At 61.3% G+C, this 25,817-nt stretch overlaps 1 protein-coding gene across 6 annotated transcripts in view; it reads right to left on the reverse strand.

Annotated features, from left to right (window-relative positions):
* Nucleotides 1-25,817, reverse strand: part of LMF1 (lipase maturation factor 1) — a 34,194-nt gene that overhangs the window by 3,929 nt on the left and 4,448 nt on the right. The window contains exons 1-5 of one of the 6 annotated variants that reach the window (XM_058680419.1): nt 22,743-22,940; nt 18,216-18,525; nt 15,845-15,855; nt 6,276-6,424; nt 900-965 (exon numbers count right to left, since the gene is read on the reverse strand). In XM_058680419.1, coding sequence (XP_058536402.1) covers nt 900-965; nt 6,276-6,424; nt 15,845-15,855; nt 18,216-18,525; nt 22,743-22,935 — 729 coding nt within the window. In that variant the 5' untranslated portion in view covers nt 22,936-22,940. Of the gene's footprint in view, nt 1-899; nt 966-6,275; nt 6,425-11,083; nt 11,231-15,798; nt 15,856-18,215; nt 18,526-22,742; nt 22,941-25,817 lie in introns of those variants that run through there. The other 5 variants (XM_058680424.1, XM_058680420.1, XM_058680422.1 and 2 more) reach the window with 5 other exon arrangements.

Raw genomic sequence — 25,817 nt, forward strand, 5'->3', positions numbered from 1 at the left:
AGGCAGCCTGGCTTTGCTGAGGGGCCAGGAGATGAATACCAACTGTCTAGAGTTCCTGCTGCCTCTGACGGGCACAGGCCCTGACCCGTGAGTGCAGACTGTGCAATGGGCAGGATTCTGCTCGCCACACGTGCCTGCCAGGCTGGAGTCAGAGGCAGGGCTGATGCAGGAACGTGCGGGCAGCGCACTGGCTTGGCTCTTGGGCTCTGATGGCCTTATCCCTCCCTGCCTGGCAGCCAAGTTCAAGGCCAAGATGGAAAAGAGGTGTGTTCTGTGCTCAGAGATGCCCCACATCCTCTGTGTCCAAGTGACTCCCCCCGGCCTACCAAAACTCGGGCTTAGGGTGGGTGAGTGTCACAGCATATAAGCCACCACAAAGCCAGCTCAGGACCCCAGAGCACAGAGGCAAGAAGACGGCCCGTGAGGTGAGCCACGCATGCACGGCTCTTGTGACATGAGCTCACGGGCAGGGAGATGGCCTGTGAAACAGGCCATGCATGCATGGCCCCCATAAGTGACACGTCAGGCAGCTAAGTACTGCCTGCAGCATGGACAGGAGTAGCTGGCGCAGGGAGAGGCCCAGGGCAGCACTGGCCTTGTCTGCATGGACACGAGCCTGAGCCAGCTCTCTGGGCTTCGGGGGAGAGGGCGACACAGCAGAACCCTGCTGTCCTGGGGGGATCCCCCGCCAGGGGATGCTGTGCCCTCGAGCCCAGGTGACGGAAGAAGGCTCAGGCCTGCACCTGCCTCTGGAGAGCGCCCAAGGGCTGCAACTCCAGCCAGGGGCCCAGCCTGGCCTAGCAGACTGCACAGCCAACCCCCAGCCCCCCAGGCCAGAGAAAGGAAGAAGGGCAACCTCAGCAAAGCCCAGGGGAGCTGGCCGAGTCGGCAGCTGCTACCTCATAGTGGAAGTCCATGCAGCTGAGGTCATGCCAGCACTGGTCCCCACGGATCTTGATCAGCCCCTGCCAAGACAAGATGGCAAGGATGGCATGAGGCCCAGGACAGCCAGGGCCCAGCTCCCAGGTCCACACAGACTCGGAAGGGCTCGAAACAAGGGGACCAGGCAGCTGAGCCTCCAAGAACCACGAGGGGCAAAAACCACGTCACACACAAAATGCAGGAAGAATTCCAACAGAGGCATGCTTGAGCCTGTTCTGCTGACGGTGGCTGTAGCATGCCTGAGAGCAGCACGGCAGGCGCATGGACAGGTGGCTGACGGGTGGCCTATAACCTTCTCAGTGGGCTGTCCTGGAGCAATGATGGTGATGACTGCATTCACCAGAGAGCACACACAGGGTGACCCTCACTCACTCACATGGGGTGACCCTCAACATCCTCTCCAGGGAACAGCCCCCAGCCCACATCATGGCTGTTGCACACAGGGACACGGGGACCCAGGCAGGGCAGCATCTCTCCCTGTCGCGGCCTGTTGTTGGGCATGGCTCGGCCAGTTCTCGCCTCTGGAGGTGGTGAACACCGAAGGAGCTGTTGGTGTGGGCGGTGAGCAGGCAGGAGGCTGCAGGGAGGGGCTGCTGCACGGTCAGCCCTTGGCGCATGCTCGGCCCGGCCTTGGCTGTAGCGCCCAGGGGAGGGTGGCTCCACTTCCTCCCAGTCACTGACAGCCTGAGTGAGTGACATGCCACCCTTGCTAGGACTGTATGGCCCAACATGCAGAAACTGTCCTAACAGAACGACAGAAGTCCAGCCCTCCCTGGCCAGAGGGCTTCCTGCAGCTACACATGGCCAGGCAGGTGCCCCAGGACGGTCCACCTGTCCAGTCATCCATCCACCAGTCTTCATTCAGATGCTTACTGACACAGCCACCCGTGTCCAGCAGACACCGTGCACTAAGAGGCGGCCACAGCCCTGGGGGCAGAGGACAGGGGTGGATGGGGCTGCTGGCATGGCACACGGAGGAAGCCCTTGGTTGCACAGAAGGGGTGAGAGGTCCACCTGGGTCCTGCTGATCAGGGCACCCACCTGGGCAGTGCTGAGCATGTCCCGCTGGGTCCCCCAGCTGCCAGGGCATTGGTGAAGGCAGACTGTGGGAGAAGGGACGTGCCCAGTGTAGGAAGATTGGGAGGTGGCACCCCCACGACTCAGGGAGAAGAGTGTGAGATCTGGGGGGGTACACAGCCCACAGGCTGGACCCTGGGCACAACCTGGCAGCAGCGGAGCTGGCCTAGGTGAGTCCCAGGGAGTCCTCCTGCAGGAACCCTGGGCATGGCATCTGGCAGCCCTAGGCTGACCTGCACACTGCAGGGTTGCCCTCAGCTGGTCCCTGCGGTCGCCAGCAGCACGGGGAGCAGAAGGGTCATGTCCTGCAAAGGGGACTTGCATGGATCCCAGAGGCACCACAGAGAGGCCAGCACTGTGGTGTGGTGGATAAAGTTGCTGCCTGCAGCACCAGCATCCCATATGGGTGCCAGTTCATGTCCCAGCTGCCCCACTTCCCATCCAGCTCCCTGCTCGTGGCCTGGGAAAGCAATCGAGGACGGCCCAAAGCCTTGGGACCCTGCATCATGTCAAAAGCTCCTGGCTCCTGGCTTTAGATCAGCTCAGCTGTTGTGATGTGGCCATCTGAGGAGTGAACCAGCAGATGGAAGATCGACTTCTGTAACTTTGCCCTCCGAGTAAATCAATCAAAGAAACGAAAGGAGCTCCAGACCCCCTCCCTCGCCCTGCACCTCCTGGGCACCAGTCAGCTCCCACAGCCCCCAGGAAAGAAGAAAAAAAATAATTAAAATGTCACTCAAATTCCACACCTATAAGAGACACTGAGATCCGAGCCACCTTTCAGTGGTAGGTAATTGCATTCTCCTCACATCGCGGGTGTCAGATTTTCCACAGATTTTTTTCTTTCAGAATAAGTGTCAAAGGAACAAAGCCTTCTTTGAGCCTTTCTCAGCCCAAAATTAATGCAAAAAAAAAAAAAAAAAAAGGCACACACAGGCCAGTAAGAGGCCAGACCTGAAGGGCCCCCTCGTCCCTGCTCGTCAGGACATTCAGGGCCTACAGAGAAGCCTCTGGGGAGTGGGTGCACATGCCGTAAGATGCGCCTGGGGCCTGCTCCTGCACGTGGAAACAGGACCTCCACCTGCAGACACAGGCTCTGCGGCTGTCCTGCTTGGGTCCTGAGAGGCCTTGCTGGCCTGGAAGTGCCCCATACCCCTTGTTCCCTGTGCCCCTCAGGCCACAGGCACGGTGGTAACATGGTGGGGGATACGACAGAGGAGCTGCCCTCACTCAGTTCTCAGGCCTCACCAACAGTGCGCCTTTGCACTGGGGGGCAAGTCAGGAGGGGCCCGTCTGCCAGTGCAGTGGCAGGGGGGTCTCAGGGTTCCAGGCTGGTCCTAGCAGGGCTGTCTTGCTTATCCAGGAGCCGAGACTGGCCTGAACGACAGCCCCATGTCCACACAGGTAGACATGTGTCCTGGTGTGCAGGCGATGGCCACCTGGGCACAGCACCAAGTTTCTCTCAAGACCCACAGGCCCTGCTGGCCCCTCCTGCTCTGTGCCCAGGACATGTCCACACAGGCCAGCCCATGCCAGCCCCTGGAGAGATCTGCTGCCAGAGTGGGGACACCCAGAACCCAGCACTGCATGGGCACCCACAGCCCCCACGGCTGGGAACGTGGCAGCTCCACTCTCTACCCGCCCCCAGAACAGGAGCTGTGGGGCAGCTGAATGCTGTTCCCAGCACCAGGAATGTGGCCGCAGACAAGCTGCTAGGTGACCATAGAAAGCACCTGTGCTCCACGGTGTGCCAGGGACCCCACTGGTACTGCCAGCCCATGCCGCTGGCACTGCCTACCAACACCAGCTAGCAGGGCCTTTCGGCAAAGACCCATTTGCCCCTCATCTGTCACGGCCAGTGGCCACACCCATCCCCGGTCACCCATCAGCAGGACTTCATTGCCCCACAGCCTCAGGAGCGGCTGTAACAGCAGGACCTGCCTCACTCCACACGCACCTGTACCCGCCCCGCTCTGCAGAGCTTCCTGCCATCCAAGAACGACAGAGGCAGCATTGGTCCTACGGCAGAGGGGACAGCATGAACAGAAACCCCCAGTTGATCCCGAGGTAGGATTGGGAGGAGTGACCGTCAGGCATGTGAGATGGGGTGCCACTGACACCCCCCTGGGACACTGGAGCCCTAGAAGGATTACCATGACACCCTCCACAACAGCAGGGGCTCTGCCAAGTGGCTGTGGGCCAGAGGCAAAGGGAGGTGAGGCTCAGGGAGGCCTGCCCCTCCTTCTGCCTGGGTTAGGGGGACAGGGCTGCTGAGGAGGGTGGCCTGGGGGCACAGCACATGGGGCTGCAGGCGGGGGCAAAGGTCAGCATGCTGAGACATCCTGAGCCGGCAGGGATGGGAAGATGACCCGGGAAGATGACCCTGCAAGACGACTAAGGCAGACCACAAGGCAGACAGGCCATACCAAGGGAGTGACTGGGCCAGCATTTGGCTCTGTGGGGCTCGGGTGGCTGCTTCCCACTGCACCCCTGCTCAGGACCTCCCAGCATGGCCCTGCCTGGCACCCCCACTGTACACGCACTGTACACCCTGCTTGGGGACCTCCCGGCATGGTTCTGCCTGGCACCCCCGCTGTACACGCACTGTACACCCTGCTTGGGGACCTCCCGGCATGGTCCTGCCTGGCACCCCCGCTGTACACGCACTGTACACCCTGCTTGGGGACCTCCCGGCATGGTCCTGCCTGGCACCCCCGCTGTACACGCACTGTACACCCTGCTTGGGGACCTCCTGGCACGGCCCTGCCTGTACACCCTGCTCGGGACCTCCTGTGGCCCATTGCATCTCCAGCAGGTGCTGTGTCGGAATGTGCCCGTGTGGTGACAGCTCACAGAGCAGCCCCGGCCCCTGCAGCTGGGGCCAGCCACCTGCTAGGCTGCAGTGGTCCTTCCTTTTCCTTGGCCCGGGAATCCAGGCCAGCCCCAGCATCCTGGGCTACAGGCAGAGGTGGCCTGGATGCCACAGCCCTGGGTTTCCCGCACAATGGCCGCTGCTTCTCTCCAGCTACACACCGTGTGTCGCTCCTGAGATGACAGCCAGTCTATGGTGCAACAGGTGCCCCGGCCCTCTGGTCACTGAACACTGCAGGCTGTGAGACCCCAGAGGTGTCCATGGGTGGCACGCCTGTCTGGAGTGGTGCAGGGTCCGCCTCTACAGAGTATGGCGTTCTAAAACCTGAGCCAGCATGAACGACAGGGCCTGATCTCAGCCAGGGACCTGCGCTGCTCCCCTGCCACCTACAGCGTGGGCCAGGCTCACACCACCACCTGACACATCAGGCGACCCTGAAGCCCCACGCTGCCTCAGTGCCTGCCCAGGACACTCCCAGCATGGCCTCTGCACCCTCTGACTCCAAACCTGGTCCCCTGTGGTTTCCAGCCTGCCCCAGGACTCCAGGAAGCCCTAACATGTCACCTGGGCAGGACGGTAACCAGGCAACTGAAGCACACGAAGGGACCTTGTGGTCAGTACAGGGATGGGGGTGGCCACCACTGCGAGCTACAAGACCAGGCCTCACCAAACCTGAGCGATGCGCCCCACTTGGCTTTGCCAGTCCTCACGCTGCACCCTTGAGAGCCCCCCAGCTCTCCCAGCACACGGGTGCCTTCTCTGCAGTCCTGCCAATGCTGGCCACGCACAGGCCAGCTGAGGCGCCCACAGGGACCCGGGAGCAGGCTCACAGCCGGGTGTTCTCAACGCCTCCTAGCAGTCCTGCCTACCGACTCTCTCAGGCGCATTCTTGAGGAATGCTAGATCCTCATCCCCCTTGTTTATTCTATGGCCACATTCCTGGGCAGTGGGATGCTGCTGGGTCCAAGATGGCAGAAGTGCCCTCCCAGGACCTCCGCAACAGGTGGGCAGGCAGATGGACACACAGAGATGGAGATGGGCAGGTGGCGGGCAGCATGGCCCCTCAGGTGCAAGAACGCAGACCAGGCATGTGCATCCTACACCACAGCCGTCTATTTCCCAGAGCAATGTCCAAGGCCCACTTTGGTCTGAACTTTGGAAAGTTCTGGATGCTTGTGATCCTGTGACAGCCCAGTGGCCTGTCTCTCAAGGACCCTGGCGCCTGGACTCCAAGCTGCACTGTTCCCACAGAAAAGCAGATGAGAGTTCAGTTCAAAGAGGATGGCCAGGCCCCAGGGTGGGTCAGCCCCAGGGGAGGCGGCACAGTGCTGGGTTGTGGGGCCCCACTTGAGGAATCTAGTTCCAAGAGAGAAGCGCTACTTACCGCTCCAAGCATGATCCTGAAAATGAGCCACCGGAAGCCCCAGAGGACGATGCGGGATGTGGGGGTGGACTCAGGCAGTCGGGCCAGCGTCCAGAGAGGGCACAAGAAAATCCCCAGGAATCCTGTTTCTAGCAGTTGGGATTCCCACCCTGCAGTGATGACAGCAAGAGACAGAAAGCGGTGTCAGGGCCAGGTCCTTCAAAGAAAACACATGGCAGACGCGACAGAGCCCGCCCAGGCCCGGACAGGATGCCGCTGCCAGGGAGGCTGTGCGCAGTGCTCAGGGTGCAGAGCCAGGGGAGGGGGCCTCAGCGCTCTCTTCCCCTGGGCCACACTGAGGGCTGGCCTGCTCTGAGTGTGACAGGGGGACAGCATGCTCAGACACCGCGAGAGGCAGCCATGACAGGGGCACCAAGACCCAGGAAGTAGCTCACAAGCTTGCCATTTGTGGAGCCCATGCCCAGGCACCAGAAGTGACTGTCTAGGCTGTTCCAGGTGCGGGCACCACAGGGCACACAGCTCAGGGCCAGGCCACCCCAGGGGGCTTTGTGGGCATCACAGGGACAAGAGTGGACCCCACTCAGCATGGCTGTATTCACAGAGGGGCCTGTGCAGGCACATGCCCTGTAGGTGGGGAAAGCACTAGTGCGCCCCCTACAGGTGGTGACTGCAGACGCCAGCAGATGGATCTCCTGGCAAGAGGACTGCTGGGTACAGGGCAGGTGGGCAGCAGCTGCCACGCTGATGGAGGTATACCTGCACCTCAGCCCCAAGACATGTGGGAAGGATGTGCCAGGCAAGGGGGTGGTGCCCACACAAGGGTTTGCAGGTAGGGATCTGCGCAACCTATTCACGGAATAGAGAGCCAGACAGGGCTGGGCAGACAGTGGCCAGACACCCCAGAGGTCTCCTTCGACACACAGGCACCCAGAGACAGCAGGGAAACCCTTTGTCCAGCGCACTTCCCTCAGAGTCCCGCGGGGTCAGAGCCCAACCAGAAGTCCCACCAGAGGGAACAAGACTTTGGCACCACAGCTTGCACCAAACTGGGCAGACATGGGCTGTGTCTCTCGCCAGCCTCAGTCTTAGCTGGAGAGTCTGCATTGCTTCCCACGGGACACACACCACTCCCAGACTCCACCTAACAGGAAGTGGCTGGCAGGTACAGCCTGGAGCTTCTGCACCAGGGACATGGGCTGTGACCCCCGCCCCCTGGCTGCAGGCAGGCACACACGGGAGGCCAGAGCCCCACAGCAGGCAGGACAGCTGTGAGCAGGCGGCAGGCACGGAGAGGCAAGGCTGACAGCATGGCCCCGCCCAGCACCTCACCGACCCCCTGAGGGCCCAAAGCTGCCTGTCAACCTGCACGGAGGTGAGGAGCGGAATTCTATGAGTCACGGTGCCGGACACGCACTGGGGGAGCCCAGCTGGGGAAGGGGAGGGCTGAGGCCAGCACCCCCGGCGCCCCTCCCAGTGGAGGCAACAGCCCTCACACTTGCTGGGCAGAGCAGCAGGCACTACCAAGCAGCTCCCAGAGCAGTCGCAGCCCTTGAACACACTCCGGGAGGGAAAGGGGAGGCCAGGCCCACCTGGCAACCCTCTCTGCTGGCCTGTGTGGCTCCCAGCAGCTGTGTGGAGCACACAAGGCGCCATTGTTTCCCGGAGAGGCAGAGCATGGGGCCTCAGAAACAGCAGCTTCTGCCAGGGGCGGCAGCCAGGGCAGGGAAGGCGTCAGACTGTTCTTGTCTAGGGGGCCTGGTGCCAAGGGGTGAGGTTGGTGACTATGGACAAAGCATGTCACAGGGTCACTACCTACCTGCCTGCCAAAAGGCCATTCCCGTGGCACGCCGTGCCTGGCTCTCTCACTCCCCGTTCCCCTGGTGCCGGTAGCTCAGGAGGCGCCTGGGCTCCCTACTGTCCACCAGGAAGAGGCCACTGGTGCCCAGTGCATACCGTGTGGACAGCACAGGGTGGATGGGCCTGTGTCAAGGCCAGCTCTGGACCTGCATGACTGCGGCTTCTGCCTGCTCCCATGACGCCGAGCACTGGGCCTCTGCCTGCTCCGATGACGTTGAGCACTGTGCCTCTCCCTTGAGTATGTCTGGCCATTCACGTGCTGCTGCAGGAGGGGCTCGAGCACAGAATGCCCCCGAGTCCTCAGAACAGATGAACCCCAAAACCCAGGCCCAGCTACATCAGAGCCACACATACAGCCACCTCATCGACAGGTGTCGGAGCCCACTGGCTGAAAGCTTCATGGCACTTCAGAGCTCCAAACAATGGGCAGTGGGTTGAGCCGAGGTGCTCGGCCTCCGGCCCCCAGGGCTGAGCCCAGCAGGCAACACGCACTGGGGAGGGAAGGAATGGCAGGGCACGCTACCCTCCCTCCCTGGGAGGCATACTTTCTTCTCAGTGACCACAGATGAGCGTGCTCGCTCCACACCAGGGCCACCGTGGGGACCATGGAAAAAAGCAGAGGGATCTACTGTCCAGCAGAAACAGCCAGAAGCCAGAGGGAGGGCAGCCGCCGGCCCCGCAGGCCCAAGCCTCATCTTCCCGCTCTGCAACACCAGGCCCAACATCCAACTGCAGGGCCAAGAGCCCGCACATGCACTGACCCCATTCTAGCTCCATCCTCCTCTCCTCCACGCCCTGGGTCCGCAAACGACTCTGCAAGCTAACACTACAAGGTGTCACACCACTCAATCTCCGAGCACAAGCACAAATGGCTCTCTGAGCCCGCGGCAGGCGCCCAGCACCAGATGTGTGGCTTCCCGGGCTGGGTCCTGCAGGAGACAGCCTGCATCCCCGATGGAAGCCTCGGCCTGGATCCAGTTCCACAGGGCTGCTGCTGCAGGGCCAGGAGAGGAGGTCCTGGACAGAGTGCCCACGGGGGCAGGGCAGGCCAACAGCTGGGGACACTTCTCCCTCATCCAGACTCCCAGAGCCCAGTAGCCACAGGCAGTACCACAGCCACAGAAGGGTGCTCACAGTTGCCTCCTGAGGCAGGTGTCTGGGAGAGGTGGTACACATGACTGGAGCACGGGGGAAGCAAGGGACCCTGCGGGTGGCAGGCAGGTGGAGAGCACCACAGGCAGATGGGGCAGGGCTGACACAGAACTGGGGTCCTAAGACAACAGGTGGTGGCACTGCATGAGGAAGGAGCTAGGTGGCAGAGTGCCAGGGCTCTTGCTCCAGGCCAGGGGGGCCAGGGCCGGAGGCCAAGGTGGCAGGCAGTTCCCTGTGGCTAAGGCTCCCAGGACAAGGTGGTGTGGGGCTGGGAGGGCTGGGGCCAAGACCCAGGATGAAGCAAGATGGGCACAGCCTCAGAGGAGCGGGTGGGGGGGCAAGACAGGAAGCACCCCAAGGGCGCATCAGCGATTCAGGAGGGAGTCAATACAGGACAGGTGGATCCCTCAGAAGTGCCAGCCGCCAGAAACAGGAAATCCGTTAACTCCACCATTAGCACCAGGGAGCAGGAAGCAGGCACTCCCTCCTTGGCTGTCACTCACTCCAAACCACGTCTACTGCCCCTGGGGGCCTCTGATGATGGCCCAGGAGAGCACCCCAGCTTTCACAAGTCTTCTTAATTTTTGCAGCCTGCATTTCAGTATGAAGTTACGAGCTAGCATACCAGAACTTCCGTGCTCCTGCTGACACAGGCAGGGGCTGCTGGCTGGGGGACAGTCTCTGCCGACATATGACCTACGAGCCATTGAGGCCCACGGCACCGGGCGCTGCCCGCTCAGAGCCCAGCAACACAAAGAACCACGCCCCTGCACAGGTTCCTGACTTTAGGGACCACACTGACCCGAGACCCAGCTTCCCTTGAGCCCTGCAACAACACCTGCTCCAGGGGCTCTGCCCCGGGGCTCTAGCCTTGGAACATTTTGAGTCCCTGGCAGCTGGAAGCATGTGGACAAGCTGGAAATGGGCTGTGGTCCAACACTTGGAATCTCCCTCCCCAGATCTTGAAAGCTCTGGTCGGTGATGGACAAACAGCTCAAGTTGTACCCCTGTCCCGAGTCTGGGCAGCTGCAGCTTCAGACACACAGTGGCCACTGTGACCATGTGGGCCCACAGCCAGCACACGGACAGCTCCGTGTCATGGGCAATGGCCACTGGCCACGGGGTCTACAGCCAGCAGAGGAAGACCTTATTCATCTCACTGCCCAAATGGGCCATAAAGACCCTGGACTGAGGAGATGCTGAGGGAAGAGCCCTGTCATACCCTGTCCTGTCCTGGGTGCTGGAGAGGTGCCCTGTCCTGTCCTGGGTGCTGAGAGAGGTGTCCTGTCCTGGGTGCTGGAGAGGTGCCCTGTCCTGTCCTGGGTACTGAGAGAGGTGTCCTGTCCTGGGTGCTGGAGAGGTGCCCTGTCCTGTCCTGGGTACTGCGGTGTCCTGCCTTTCTTCTTCTGGGTGCTGGAGAGGTGCCCTGTCCTGGGTACTGAGGTGTCCTGCCTGTCTTGTCCTGGGTGCTGGAGAGGTGCCCTGTCCTGTCCTGGGTACTGAGGTGTCCTGCCTGTCTTGTCCTGGGTGCTGGAGAGGTGTCCTGTCCTGTCCTGGGTGCTGGAGAGGTGTCCTGTCCTGGGTGCTGGAGAGGTGTCCTGTCCTGTCCTGGGTGCTGAGGTGTGCTGCCTTTCTTGTTCTGGGTGCAGGAGAGGTGCCCTGTCCTGGGTGCTGAGGTGTCCTGTCTTGTCCTGGGTGCCGAGGGAGGTGCCCAGTCCTGTCCTGGGTGCCGAGGGAAGTGCCCTGCCTGCCCACTGAACTGCTGCTCTCCCCGCAGGACCCACACACTGTGTTCTCACCTGGCATGGTGAACACCTTAGAATCCCAGTTCTGCCCTGTGCAACACACTCAAATCTTGGGTAGCTGATGATGCCAGCGTGTGATGTGGTCAGACTTGGGTAACCATGTCATGTGGAATACGGGCACACCCAGGGTGGCTGTCTGTGTCACCTGTCAAAGTAACAAGGTCAATGCTGGAGTTTCTGTGGACTCTGCTTGGTAAATACAATTTGCTGTTCTCTACAGAACCTTCCACAGCAAGCAGCTGGGAAAATACTGGACTCCCATGGCTTCCAAGGTGTAGTGCATCAGGAGATGGAGCAGCTCGCTCCAGCAGAGGACCTGCCCCTCCTCCTCATGGGCACCAAGTACCAGCCAGGGCAGGTTCTTGGCACAGCACGGGTCCACAAGCCCTCACTCACAAGCCACACACTCACCAGGCCAGTAAACAAGCAACGGCCCTGTCCGGCATAGCAAGCACCAGGCCACCCAGGCCCGCGAGCGGGTGGGGACAAGCAGGCTGCACAGCTCGGCCACAGCCCTAGGAGGACCCTGGGCAGCACAGGATGCCACGGGGGTCTCCAGCCTGCAGTGACTGCCCCTGCAGCAGCAGGATCCCAGTGGAGACCCCATCTGAGGTGCTGCATTCCACAGAGCCCTGGTGAGAGCAAACACGACAAAGCAGTGAGCAGGTGGACGTCGGAGCGTGGGGGTGGGCAGGGCGTGGGCGTCGGAGCGTGGGGGTGGGCAGGGCATGGGCGTCGGAGTGTGGGGGTGGGAAGGGCGTGGGCGTCGGAGCATGGGGTGGGTGAGTGGAGTGCGGGCGTGGGGATGCGTGAGTGGAGTGTGGGAGTGAGGGTAGGTAGACAGTCAAATGAACATAAGGGTGGGCGAATAGCGGGAGGGCGGGCACGTGGGCATGCGGCTGGCGGGCAGGTGGATGGGAGGGTTGGTGTGCAGGCATGGGAGTGGAGGCTGTGGCACAGCAGGCTAAGTGCACGCCTGGGCCCTCCTCCCCTCGTAGAGGGCCAGTTGGAGCCCTGGCCACACTGCTTCTGATCCAGCTCCCTGCTCACGTACCTCGGCGGGGCTCCTGGCTCGCGGCTTCGGCCGGCCCCAACAGGTGCATTTGGAAGCAAACCAGCAGATGGAAACATGTCCTCCCAAGCCCCATCTCTCCACTTTTTACGTAAATAATACACTTTTTATATTTAAAAAAAAAATTGTACAAAATCTTACTACAGGCCAATATGACTGCAAGGAAACAAAGTGGAGTTGACTATTTGGCTGAGGAGTTGACTAAGGACTTCCCTCCTGCAGTGGAGGTTCTGACCTGTGGCTGCTCCCCACTGTGCAGAAATGGTGAGGGCAGCAGCAGGTGCCCAGCGAGGGGCCACCTGCCAGGAGCAACCCCCCCACAGCAGTCACTGAGACAGCGGGGCACGGGCCTGTCTCGGGAACTAGGGTGACAAGAGGCAAAACAGTGAACTTCTTTAGTAATTAAAAAAATCACTCTTGGGGCCACATTTCTGATCCAAAGTTGATAAACAAGAGGGAAGTTGGGGCATAGCAGGTTAAACATCAGCTACAGCACCAGCATCCCATAAGGGTGTCACTTCAAGTCCCCGCCACTCCATTGCCCACCCAGCTCCCTGCCTGTGGCCTGGGGAACCAGTGCAGAATGGCCCAGTTTGGGGACCTGCACCCTCATGGAGACCCAGAAGAAGTTCTTAGTTTCTGGCTTTAGACTGGTTCAGCTCCAGCCACGGCGGCCGTCAGAGGAGTGAACCAGTGGAGGAAGACCTCTGTCTCTTTCTCCCTGTGAATCTGCCTTTCCAAAAAATAAAATAATAAAAAGTAACGTCTGAAGACCTAAGTGTGTGGCCATGTAGAAGCTGGGCCTGGGCATGCGCAGGGGCAGCAGGCACCTGTCTGGCTGTGAGTGAATGAGCAAGCATTTGTGTGTGTGTGTGTGTGTGTGTGTACAGCAAGAAGAGATGGAAGGGCCCAGCACGATAGCATAGTGGTTAAAGTCCTTGCCTTGAATGCGCCAGGATCCCAAATGGGCGCCGGTTCTAATCCCAGCTCCCTGCTTCCCATCCAGCTCCCTGCCTGTGGCCTGGGAAAGCAGTGGAAGATGGCCCAAAGCCTTGGGACCCTGCATCCATGTGGGAGACCCAGAAGAACTTCTGGCTCCTGGCTTTGGATTGGCTCAGCTCCAGCCGTTGTGGTCCATGCCTCTGTGCATGTCCACACGTGTCTGTGTGTGCATGTCTCCATGTGCACATGTCTCCAGATACATGTCAGGTGTCTAGCTACATGTGTGTTGTTCCCGTGTCTGTCTGCATCCCCGTGTGTGTGCACATCTGTGTCTATGTGTCCCTGTGTCTCTGTGTGTGTGTGTGTCGACCTGAGCGTGCAGAATGGGCACTGGGCAACACTGGACCACCTTGCCAATACCCCTTGCCAGGCTGCATGGGACCCAGCTCCACCAGGGGCCTTGGGAGCGTCCACACCGAGGTGGATGCGCAGGCTCAACATTGTCCATGTGCCATGGGGAGGACACACAGCAGTGCTCAGGGGGACATGGTGAGTCATGTCACCACTTCCAGGTCTTCTGTGTCCAGCCCAGAGAGCATCTCCTGGCAGTGGCATTGTTAGTGACCTCAGGAGACAGGCAGCCCAGCTCAACACAGACTCCAAGGCCCTGCTGGCCAGAGGGCCAGAGACCCCAGGGACCCCTGTACTGGGGGCAGGGGCCTCAGGTCGGGGTTAGATGGAATGTGGAAGCCTTGGGCGACCACCCAGCAGGCACCCTGTGCTCACCGAGCCTTCCTGCCCCCACCCTCACCCTCAGGGGGGCAAAGCACGAGAGAGCCGCGGGGAACAGGGACTGGGAGGCACTGCAGTGACCATGAGCCATGCGGGCACCAAGGGCCTTGCAGTGCGGGGCGGGGATTCTTCCAACATCAAGAGGGTTTAGTCAAAACTTCCAGCGAACCTAAGGGCAGGAGGGTGCAGCATCTGATCCACGACGGCTGCCGGGTGGCCCTGCACTGACGGGAAGCACCAAGCTCAGGGGTTCAAGGTGCGGCAAGACCCGACGAGGCACAGCAGGTTAGTGACGGCCTAGACCCCCTGAGGGAGGGAGGTGGCACCCCCAGAGCCAGACAAGTCACTGAGCTGTGCACGTCCTCTGCACCAAGCCCAGCGCCTGCACACAGCTGACCGCCCAAGGAGCCATCTGCCGACTCTGAAGCCGGGACTTCACCCACCCAGGGAGGAACTTGGCGCCTCCCTGTCACCTCCTGACTCTCAGCTAAACCACCATCTACCAGATGCCCGCTGCGTGGGTGGGCACAGGCCTGTCAGAGAAAACGCCCTCTGACACTGCGTCGAAGATGAGGAGGGTCACTGTAATTGAGCTGCTTGTTAACAAAAGGGACCTCATGTTCTTCCAGCCCAGCTGTGCCAGTCACACCCTGACAACCTGCAGGGAGCCAGCAGGGCCTCAACACACCTGCACATCCTGCATGTGTGAGAACACCCGAGACAACTGTACACCCTGCATGTGTGTACACCCGACACACCTGTACACCCTGCATGCCCCTCTACACCCTGAGCTCCCCTGTACACCGTGCGCTCCCTGCACTGTCCACTCCTCTGCAGGCAGTAACCCTGTATCCACTCTCCACGCCATGGCTGACATCTGGTCCCTTTGCCTGTGGCGTCAATACTGGGCGCCAAGCAGGTTCCTTTCCATTTGCACACCCAAGTCCATCAGGATAAGAGACACAGGGACTGGAAATGCTTCTAGGGCTTAAACACTCAAAAGCACACATGAGGGCAGCACATGGGAGGCCAACACACATGAGGGCAGCACACCCGTGAGGCCAACACACATGAGGGCAGCACACCCGTGAGGCCAACACACATGAGGGCAGCACACACGTGCGAGAACAGGGCACACAAAGCTGCTCTGTGAACTGTAATTTGAGGCCATTGTGCTCACCCTCACACATAAACTGCCCCCATTCTCTCCCGCTCACCCTCACATCCAAGCTCCCTAACTCCCCCATACCAGCTGGGGCAGCCTTGGGCACTGCTTAGTTGTATCCACTGGGTTTGCTTCATGCCAGCTGAGCCAGTAACCACTGACAGCTCATGTGACCAACTGGGAGAACATGGCCTACAGCAACCCTCTGCTCGCCCTCTGCTGAAAGCACAATGTGCATCAATACGCAGCAGTGACGCCCGAGCCCTACAGCCCCGTGCTCTGGACAAGGAGCGTGCGGTGGCCAACAGGTGAATGGCCGAGCTGCTGGTGTCCGACAGGGCTGATGCAGACTTCCCACTCCACATGCCGGACTTGGCGGGGTCTGGAGGCACACAGGTGTCCGAGCTACTCAGCACCCTCAGGACTGGAGGACAGAGGCACAGGGCCGAGGGGAAGTGAGGAGTCGGCGGCAGGTGAGCTGGGCTAAGGGTACCTCCACAGACAATACCTGCCTGCCCACCCTCCTCCACGGCCTCCAGGGAGAGGGGTTAGCAGATGCATCACCAGATAAGCCCTACCCTCCATGGGCTCCTGAGGCTCTGGACCCTGCTCCCACCCAGCGTGCGCCCTCCAGCTGCCACTGATTGGGCTGGGGGCTGCACAGGGCCTGCATGGCCAGGACTGTGCGTGCACACACAGCACACCCCTGGCAAGCCCAGAGTGCACACAGATACGTACCCAGCACGCACACTAAGCTCCCACGGGGCGGGGTGCTGTCACTTACCGAACGAGTACCTACAAGACAAAAGACACACGGTATGCAGGTGACTGATGCAGCAGACAGCTCAGGCTGAGGCACCAGCTCTGCCCACTGTGGGACGCCCACCCGAGCCCAGAACACTTGGCTAGCCATGGGGCCCTTGAGCTGTGCAGGCCAGGCCCACGGGGGCTAGGGAAAGTGACCTTAGCATTCAGTGGAAGAGAGCATGGCTTTCCTGCAGTGTAGATGCCAACCAACACCATATCCTGGAAACTCAAGGCCCCCTACTACCTCCAGCAGGCCAGGCCAGGAAAGTGCTGGAAACAAGGAATCAGGATGGTCGGGGCAATGCCAGGCCGGCTCAGAGTAAGGCCCCACCCCTACCCAGCCCCAGCCAGGTCCACGCCACACACTCAGAGAGCCAGGAGGCACGAGATGAGGCCAACAAGCCTGCAGGACGCCAGGTCAGCCACCAAATCACTACCAGTCCAGAACACTCACTGGGAAGGGGTACCTTGGGAAGACACCCCTTGACTCAAGGACGAAGCCCTCTTGGCCCACCAGTCCACAGCCCCTGGGTTGAACCCTGACGTGGGGCCTTGCAGAAGAAGCGCAGCCTGGGGTGTCCCTGGTGCATCTGCTCTGCGGGAGCCCGGGACACACAGGGCCTAGAGGGGCTGACAGCCCTTGGGGGACAGCTCCCGGCAGGGCTGACAGCCGGCGGGGGGGGGGGAAGACAGTGACAGTTTCAGAGTACTTGAAGGGGCCGGTGAGTGGCACAGTGGCTTGAGCTGCTGTTCTGTGATGCTGGCAACCCACGTGAGCCCAGGTCTGAGTCCCAGCCACCCCACTTCCAATCCAGCTCCCTAACAGCACGCATGGGAAAAGCAGCAGCAGACAACAGGAGTTTCTTGTCACCAGCCTCCTGGGCCCAGACAGCACTGCAGCCTTCCAGAGAATGAGCTAACTGAGGCGAGATCTGGAGGGGATTCTGCCTTGCAAATAAACCAACCTTAGGGGGACAGGCTTCACAGGACAGGAGTCTAACTCCCATGAGGATGGTAAGGGAGGAAGCCTGGCCGGAGCGTGAGGCCTGTGAGGCTGCACAGCCACCACCGCCAACTTGTTCTTTCTTCTTCTGTTTTTTTTTTTGAGGATTTGTTTAGAGCCTGGGCAATGGCTCAACTCGCTGATCCTCCCCTTGCAAGCACTGAGATCCCATATGGGAGCCAACTCATGACCGGGCGGCTCCGCTTCCCATCCAGCTCCCTGCTGTGGCCTGGGAAAGCAGTCGAGGACAGCCCAAAGCCTTGGGACCCTGCACCCATGTGGGAGACCTGGAGGAGGTTCCTGGCTCCTGGCTTTGGATCGGTTCAGCTCCAGCTGTTGAGGTCACTTGGGGAGTGAACCATTGGACGGAAGTTCTTCCTCTTTCTCTCTCTTCCTCTCTCTCTCTCTATATATCTGACTTTGCAATTTGAGAAAAAAAAATGTCAGGTGAGAAAAAGCACCGAGCCTCAGCAACAAACCACACACAGGGCAGCTGTTATGACGTCACACACAGGTGACCACACAGGGCAGCTGTTATGACGTCACACACAGGTGCCACACACAGGGCAGCTGTTATGACGTCATACACAGGTGACCACACAGGGCAGGGTGCCCACCGTGACGTCACACACAGGTGACCACACAGGGCAGGCAGGTGGAAGTTGAGCTACTGAGGACCCAGCACTCAGTGGGGACACCCCTGGACTGCTACAACCCAGAGGCCATCCTGAGAAATCAGCAATGACGCCATGACTCAGGTGGTCACACGTGTCCACAGCTCAGGCTGTCCATGTTCATGTGAACTCCCCAAGACATCCGCTGGCAGGCCCGGCCAGCCAAGAGATGCTGAGCTGACCGTCACGTGCCAGAGGACACAGCTCTGGGAGGCGCCAGCCGACATCCTCGGGCTGAGTGGCCACCCGAGCATCCCCACAGCCACGTCCCACTGTCTCCACACATGCCACACAGATTCCAACACCCCACCCCTCTTGGACTGTCAGTCTCCAGAGTCCTCCCAGCAGGCGACTGCTCACAGCATGGCACCCCTCACTCGCTGCCCTGGCCAGACAGGCCTACCACTAGGGAGCCTCTGGCCTCCAGGGCCTCGCCCCCTCCTGCGCTGACACCCACACATCCTATAGGACCAGGTGGGCTTCTCCTGAAGGGCAGAACTGGAAGCCTCCACCTCCTGCATGCCTGGGCGGCTGGCGGAGCACTTGGAGAATGGCCCTGCCCCCAACAGTCCCTGCAGACGCTGCCCCACATGCTCTGAGCGGCCTGGCTGGCCTCCCCAGGCGCTGCACAGGGACAAGGCTGTGGCACGAGCAGCCCCAGTCCTACTTACCAGACCTGCCCCACGTTGACCAAAGACAGGTAGAGGACCCAGAGAGTAGCCATGAGAAGCATGTTGGCACAGCCAGCTATCAGGACGAAGGACGAGATGCCCAGCCCGAGAACGGCCACAGCATCCAGCCGGGTGTTCACATCTGACCAGTCCAGCAGCCAGAAGATGGTGGGCGCGTAGCTCCAGGCGTCCCAGCCGAGCCTGCCCTGGAAGTGCCGTTGGATGCTCCTCAGGTACAGCCTGCAGGGCAGCAGCCCGTGGTCCCCAATCAGCTGCTTGTTCTGATGGAAAGCCACCAGGAACGCCACAACTACGAGAAAGGGAAGGCAGTGAGCAAAGAGGACACCTGGGGACCTCTGCCCGGCAGGGGCAGCACCCACACAGGAATCATACACGTGCCATAGCAGTCCTGGACCAACAACATCACACCCAGAGCCTGCGTGGACAAGAACCGCACACACCCTACACAAGCACCTGAGCAGAGAGGGTTAAGCCGCTACAGCCCTCCCACTGCTAGGCAGCCGTGCCTGCGTCCACACACACAAGTGCACAGTATCCATGCGGACAGGTAATGGGTGACACCCAGACACACCCAGAGCCCACAGGGCGCCTGGCCAAGCCCCCTCACCCTGCTGGTTGAGGTCTCCAACGGCCATACTCCAGACCAACATGAATGACAGACCTGACACAGTTCAGGGACAGTGGACTTGCTGCCTGTCAGGACGAAGTGTGGGTAGGTTTTTTTCCCTCTAAAGTCTAACTCCAGGGGGCGCCACTGTGCCACCACAAGGAAGCCAATACTTGAGACAGCAGAACCTGTATGGCCACCAGTTCAAGCCCCAGCTGCTCCCTGCTGATGCAGCCTGGGAAGGCAGATTCATGTGCCTTGGCGTCTCCACCCACGTGGGAGCCGGGGAAGGGCCAGGCTCCTAGCTGGGCCTGGCGGAGAGTGAACCAGCAGTGAAGATCTCTCTTGCTTTTAAGTAAAAAATAAATTTAAAAATACAAATCGACTCAATTCTCAGTTGCACTGTACAAATAACTAGGGTAAAATGAGAAATTGTGAAGCAGCAGAGGATCTGAAAGCCATGCCAGAGCACATGGCAAGGCTGAGCCGCCCCAGACCAGGCCAGGCCCCTCACACACTCTGAGACCAAGCCAGGCTCCTGTGGCTTCTCCCACACGCCCCGAGACCAGGTCAGGCTTCCGCAGCTTCTCCCACATGCCCGAGACAAAGCCAGGCTCCCGCGGCTTCTCCCATGTACCCCGAGACCAGGCCAGGCTCCCACGGCTTCTTTCACACACCCTGAGACCAGGCCAGGCTCCCCAAGCCAGGCTCCCACAGCTTCTCCCATGCACCCCGAGACCAGGCCAGGCTCCCACAGCTTCTCCCATGCACCCCGAGACCAGGCCAGGCTCCCGCAGCTTCTCCCATGCACCCCGAGACCAGGCCAGGCTCCCGCAGCTTCTCCCACACGCCCCAAGACCAGGCCAGGGTCCCACAGCTTCTCCCACACGCCCCTAGACCAGGCCAGGCTCCTGCGGCTCCTCCCTTATGCCCCTGGCCACTCTGCCCCAGGTCCCACAGCAGGGAGCAGGGGGTGCAGCACCCGGCCCCAGAACTCCTGGCAGCCACACAGGACAGAGGTCAGCGCTGAGCAAACCTGAGTGCAAGCCTCTGCTGCTCCCACTCTACCTGTGGGGCCTCCAGGAATGAACAACGCAGAAGTTCAGCCATGTTTTCTCTCTCTCTTCCTCCCTCCCCTTTTAAATACAAATTTAACATTAGAAAAAAAAAAAACTCAAATCAGTGGGATCTGACCAGCTGCTGTGACCTCTAAGGTTGGTTAAATGCCACACAGCAGGTGAGTGTGGAGACCAAGGTTCCCGCCAGGCGCTCAAACAGCTGTGAGCAGCCCCGCTCTTCCATGTCCTGCCAGGGGCAGATCCTGCCTGTGACAGCTCCCCATCCTCGGCTGTGTGTGTGTGTGTGTGTGTGACAGCTCCACCTTGGTTGTGTGAATGTATGTGTCAGAGACAACTCTCCTCCCTTGGCTGTGTGTGTGTGTGTGTGTTTGTGAGAGAGAGAAAGACAGCTCCCCGCCCTTGGCTGTGTGTGTGTGTGTGTGTGTGTGTGTGTGTGTGTGAGAGAGACAGCTCCCCACCTCAGCTATGTGCGCCACAAATCCTGCCACAGGAGCCATGAACCACCCAGAACCCAGCCACCTTGGCCCGAGACCACGGCCCAGCCAGGTGTGAGCCTGGCAGGCAGGACACTAGGGCCACCTAGGGTGGGACACTGCGCAGGCCCGCGCTTCTGGTCCTTTCACCAGGATCAGATTGTCAGCAGTGCCTGGGCACCCAGCAGGTGCAACACAAATGTCCGTCCACCATGGGGAAGCACCTGTTACCACACAGCTATCTGGTGGCCACTGTGGTGGGTCCAAGCAACCAAGGCCAGGACACCCCAAAAATGCAGACGCCCCTGCCCCCCAATACCCACATAGCTCAGACCAGGGTCACCACAGCTGCCAAGTGAGACAGAGGCCACTGGCCGGCTTCTGGCTGGTTCTGACCTCCAGCACCTGCCCAAGGCCAGAGCCTCTCCCCAGGAAGAGGGTCTCTGCTCCCGTCCCAGATGCCAGAGATGCCCGGGCTGTCAGGGAGACCGTGCAGCTCTCAGTCCTGGCAAAAGCCAGGATTTCCAGAAGATGAACACTTGCCACAGCCTATCTCACACAGAAAAGTTGCACACGGGGCTCGTGAGTGCAAGGATCAACCCCAAACACTGCATGAAACAAAAGGCTCCAACCACCACCTGCCTGCCAGAGGCCCCCCGGCAGGCTTCTCACCTTCCACAGCTGCCCCTCACCTCGGCTCCATTCCAATGGGCCACCCCACCGGACCCCAACGGGAGAGGCCCCAGGGCTCCCCACCGCACCTGGCTGTGGACACACACACACACACACACACACAGCACCCGGCTCTGGACACACACACACACACACACAGCACCCGGCTCTGGACACACACACACACACACACACAGCACCCGGCTCTGGACACACACACACACGCACACACACAGCACCCGGCTCTGGACACACACACGCACACACACACAGCACCCGGCTCTGGACACATACACACACACACACACACACAGCACCCGGCTCTGCACACACACACACACATACACACACAGCACTTGGCTATGGACACACACACACACAGCACCCGGCTCTGGACACACACACACACACACAGCACCCGGCTCTGGACACACACACACACACACACACACAGCACCCGGCTCTGGACACACACACACACGCACACACACAGCACCCGGCTCTGGACACACACACGCACACACACACACACAGCACCCGGCTCTGGACACATACACACACACACACACACACAGCACCCGGCTCTGGACACACACACGCACACACACACACACAGCACCCGGCTCTGGACACACACACACACACAGCACCCGGCTCTGGACACACACACACACACACAGCACCCGGCTCTGGACACACACACACAGCACCCGGCTCTGCACACACACACACACACAGCACACAGCTCTAGACACACACACACACAAAGCACCCGGCTCTGGACACACACACACACACACACACAGCACCTGGCTCTGGACACACACACGCACACACACAGCACCCGGCTCTGGACACACACACACACACACACACAGCACCCGGCTCTGGACACACACACGCACACACACAGCACCCGGCTCTGGACACACACACACACACACACACAGCACCCGGCTCTGGACACACACACACACACGCACACACACAGCACCCGGCTCTGGACACACACACACACACACACGCACACACACAGCACCCGGCTCTGGACACACACACACAGCACCCGGCTCTGGACACACACACACACACACACAGCACCCGGCTCTGGACACACACACACACACACGCACACACACAGCACCCGGCTCTGGACACACACACACACGCACACACACAGCACCCGGCTCTGGACACACACACGCACACACACACAGCACCCGGCTCTGGACACACACACACACACACACACACAGCACCCGGCTCTGGACACACACACGCACACACACACAGCACCCGGCTCTGGACACACACACACACACACACACACACAGCACCCGGCTCTGGACACACACACACACACACACACACACAGCACCCGGCTCTGGACACACACACGCACACACACAGCACCCGGCTCCGGACACACACACACACACACGCACACACACAGCACCCGGCTCTGCACACACACACACACACACACACACACACACACGGGGCGTCGTGGACAGCCCCTCGGCCCTCGGGCAGCTCCCGCCTGGCTGCCGCCGAGCTCAGGATCACAAGCTCGGGTCCGGGGCAGGGGATTCCTCCCAGGCGACCCCGGCTGGGCCGGAACGCGCGCTCGCGGGGTCGGGGCACCAGGGGCCGGGCTGAGAGGACCCTCACTCACAGTAAACGAAGGCCAACGCCCGCAGGAGCACGATCCTGGTCAACCAGAAGGTGCCCTCTCGGAGACGGGCCGGGCCGCCTGCGGGCTCGGGCGCCGGCGCGGGCGCAGACCCAGGCCCGAGGCTCCCATCCGCAACCCTGCGCCGCCTCACAGCCGCCTCGGGGGCCGCCATTGCAGGGCTATCGCTGCGCATGTGCGGGGAAGAACGCCCGCCGCCGCGCCCCAGGCCGGCCCCGCCCACACACGCGCCACGCCGCGGCCCCACACGTGCCACGCCCCTGCGGCCGGCCCCGCCCCCGCGCCCCGCCCGGCCCCGCCCCCTGGGCGCCCACCTCGCGGCCTTCTCCTGGGGGATGCCTGGTGACCAGCGCAGCTGGACGCGGAGGACGTGGGCGAGCATGGCCTGGAGCACGGCCACGCAGCCCCACAACGCACCCAGCCGACAGGACCAAGTCCAGCAGTGACCTGGGGCAGGGATGGAGCACTGGTCAGCCACTGCCCAGCGTTGCCCAGGGAGGCAGGTGGGCAGGACAGAGCTGGTGTGGGGACGAATGGCGCAGAAGGGGATTTTCCTGTGCGTTTGCCAGGACTGTTCAAGGACTAGACACTGCGTTCTGCATCTGCTCCCAGCGCTTGGCTAGTCAGTGACGACGCCCGCCTTGGGGGCTGCGCCACCGTACCACCCAGCTTCCCGCATTGCCCTGTGGGCCTCGTGAAGGCCACGCCGAGTGACGTCGGCGTCCCCATATCGAAGCCAAAGCAGTGACACAGGGCCTCCTCAGCCAGGGGTCTCAGCACGGATGCACACTGCACAGGGTGGGTTTAGGGACCCTGGGGCGTCCATGTCGCTCTGAGGCACCCTGCCATGCCTGTCGGGAGCTGGGCCTTGGGGCCTCCCCGGCCCAGGGGGGCCGCCTCCAGGTGTGAACTGGAGCAGCGCTTCAGGTGGGCACAGTCCTCACAAACACCCCTTGTTCCTGGCGTGGCCCTCCCTGGAGCAGGGCACAATGGGCCATTGTGCGGGGCAGAGAAGAGCCCCTTGTTCCCCATCTCCTGGGGCAGGCGCCCTCTCCGGGCCTGCCTAGGGTGGGCGAAGCAGGCGGCAGGGGCTGCCAGGGGTGGGCTCGTGTCCTTTCCGGACGGGTGCTGACCACAGAGGTCCCAGCCAGGCAGCCCCGGCCCAAGGGCAGGTCTCACCGGCCAGGGCTCAGCAGAGAGGCCAGCCTGTGGCTGGGCTCCTGCCCCTTTCAACCTGGACATAAGGGAACAGGAGGCGGGAGTCTGACCCCGGCCGCAGCGTGGACAGAGCTCACAGACACCCAGTGTGCTGTCCATTGCTCCAGCTTCCTGCTGTGGAATGCCCAGAGCAAGCAAGGCAGTGGGGACAGAGAACGGGAGTGACCACTGGCAAGCCCAGGTGTCCCTGCTCAGTGCTGGGTGTAAGTGGCATCTGGGGGCTGCTGGCTCAGCGGGGCCTCCAGGCACATCCCGTGCAGCAGGATGGGCAATCCGGGGTGGGGGGGGGGAAGCCAGTCTGAGGGGAGCAAGATGCAGGTGGACTCCCCAGCACAGTAGCCCAAGGAGACGAGGGAGGCAGGGGGGCTCTGGGACAGAGCTGCCAGCTCAGTGCCCAGCACAGGCCCCCAGGACCAGAGCCCACAGCCCCGGGCAGCTGCATGGCAGTGTCGGGGGAGCACACCCCCGTTGGCGCCTCAGCCAGCTGTCCCCCGCTGTGTCCCTGGTGTGCAGCTGCAGCCGGCTCTGGCACCCACAGAACACAGCTGGGGCCCAGGGCTCACCATGCATCCTTCATGTATCGCTGTTTTTCACATCTTGACATCTGTTAGGGAAGGGGGCAGCCCCATCGGGCCTCACATTGTCCACCCTCAGTCTGGGCTCGTCCTGCCCCCACTGTCCAGCAGCTAGAGCAGCCCGCCGAGGCCAGCAGGTGCAGAGGGCCGGGGGCGCGGCCAGGTGGTGCCATGTGCTGATGCTCTGGGGCCAGCTGTTCCCGCCCGGCTTCAACAGCCCCTCTGCTGCCCCTGGGTTCCAGAGACAGCCTTACCTCACCAGAGCAGAAGGCAACGTCACTCCCACAAGCCACACCCAAGCACCAATCAAGCCCCACTTCCACTTCCCATCCAGCTCCCTTCCAGAGCGCAGGGGAGAGCAGCTGAGCTCGGCCTCCCTGGGGAGCCCACAGCCCAGGGTGGAGCTCCGCCTCCGGACTGATCTAACCACTAGGGCAGCAGGTGGACGATGTCTGGGTGTGTCTCACCCTCCTTTCTGTAACTGCTTTCCAAATAATTAAACATTTCTTTAAAACCCACCTCTGCAAACCCAGACGGAGCCACAGAGCCGCCAGGGTATGAGTTATCAGTGGCAAGGAGTGCTAGGCAGCACCTGGGGGGGTGGGAGCAGGTCAGGGCATGGGCAGGGATTTCCTGGATCCCACCCTCAGGAGTGAACTCCCAGTGCATGCCCAGGCCTCCTGCATGGGCCCAGTGTAGACACCCGGGCCTCCAGCCTGCGTGCAGCATACATATCCAGGCCTGGGCTCACTCACTTTCAGCACTTACACGTCCCCAAAACCTTCGGTCAGGTCACGCCAGCCAGTGCCCTTCTGCTGCTAGCCCTTCTAGGGGGCTCTGCCTTGGGTTTGAAACGTGGGTGCCTGAGGGTGGAGCCGGGGAGCATGCCGCCGGCTTCTAGAGTGAAAGCCCTCCTTCAACCCTGCCACTGCCCCGGGGAGGGTGCTGGCCTGGAATATGGGATCCCACAGGTGGCTGGCCACAGGACAACACGTGGCCTGTCCAGGTCAGAGGCTGGGGTCGGGGGACTCGGGGCCAGAACGAGGACCGGGGCGGAGGGCAGGTCTGCAGTCTGAGACGGAAGGTTTTAATGCAAGGTGAAGGGACCCTGTTCCGCTGCGTGAGCAGGGGCGGGGCTGACCACTTTACGGGTCGGGAAAGTCCAGGGAAGGGCAGAGCCTGACCGTGAGCCTTACTGTCACAACCAGGCGCAGCTTCTCACACCAAGGCGCTAACAGGCCGCCCGGGGCTCCCCTGAGCCACC

This window comes from Ochotona princeps, chromosome 24 (assembly GCF_030435755.1).
Source record: "Ochotona princeps isolate mOchPri1 chromosome 24, mOchPri1.hap1, whole genome shotgun sequence".
Taxonomy (NCBI): domain Eukaryota; kingdom Metazoa; phylum Chordata; class Mammalia; order Lagomorpha; family Ochotonidae; genus Ochotona; species Ochotona princeps.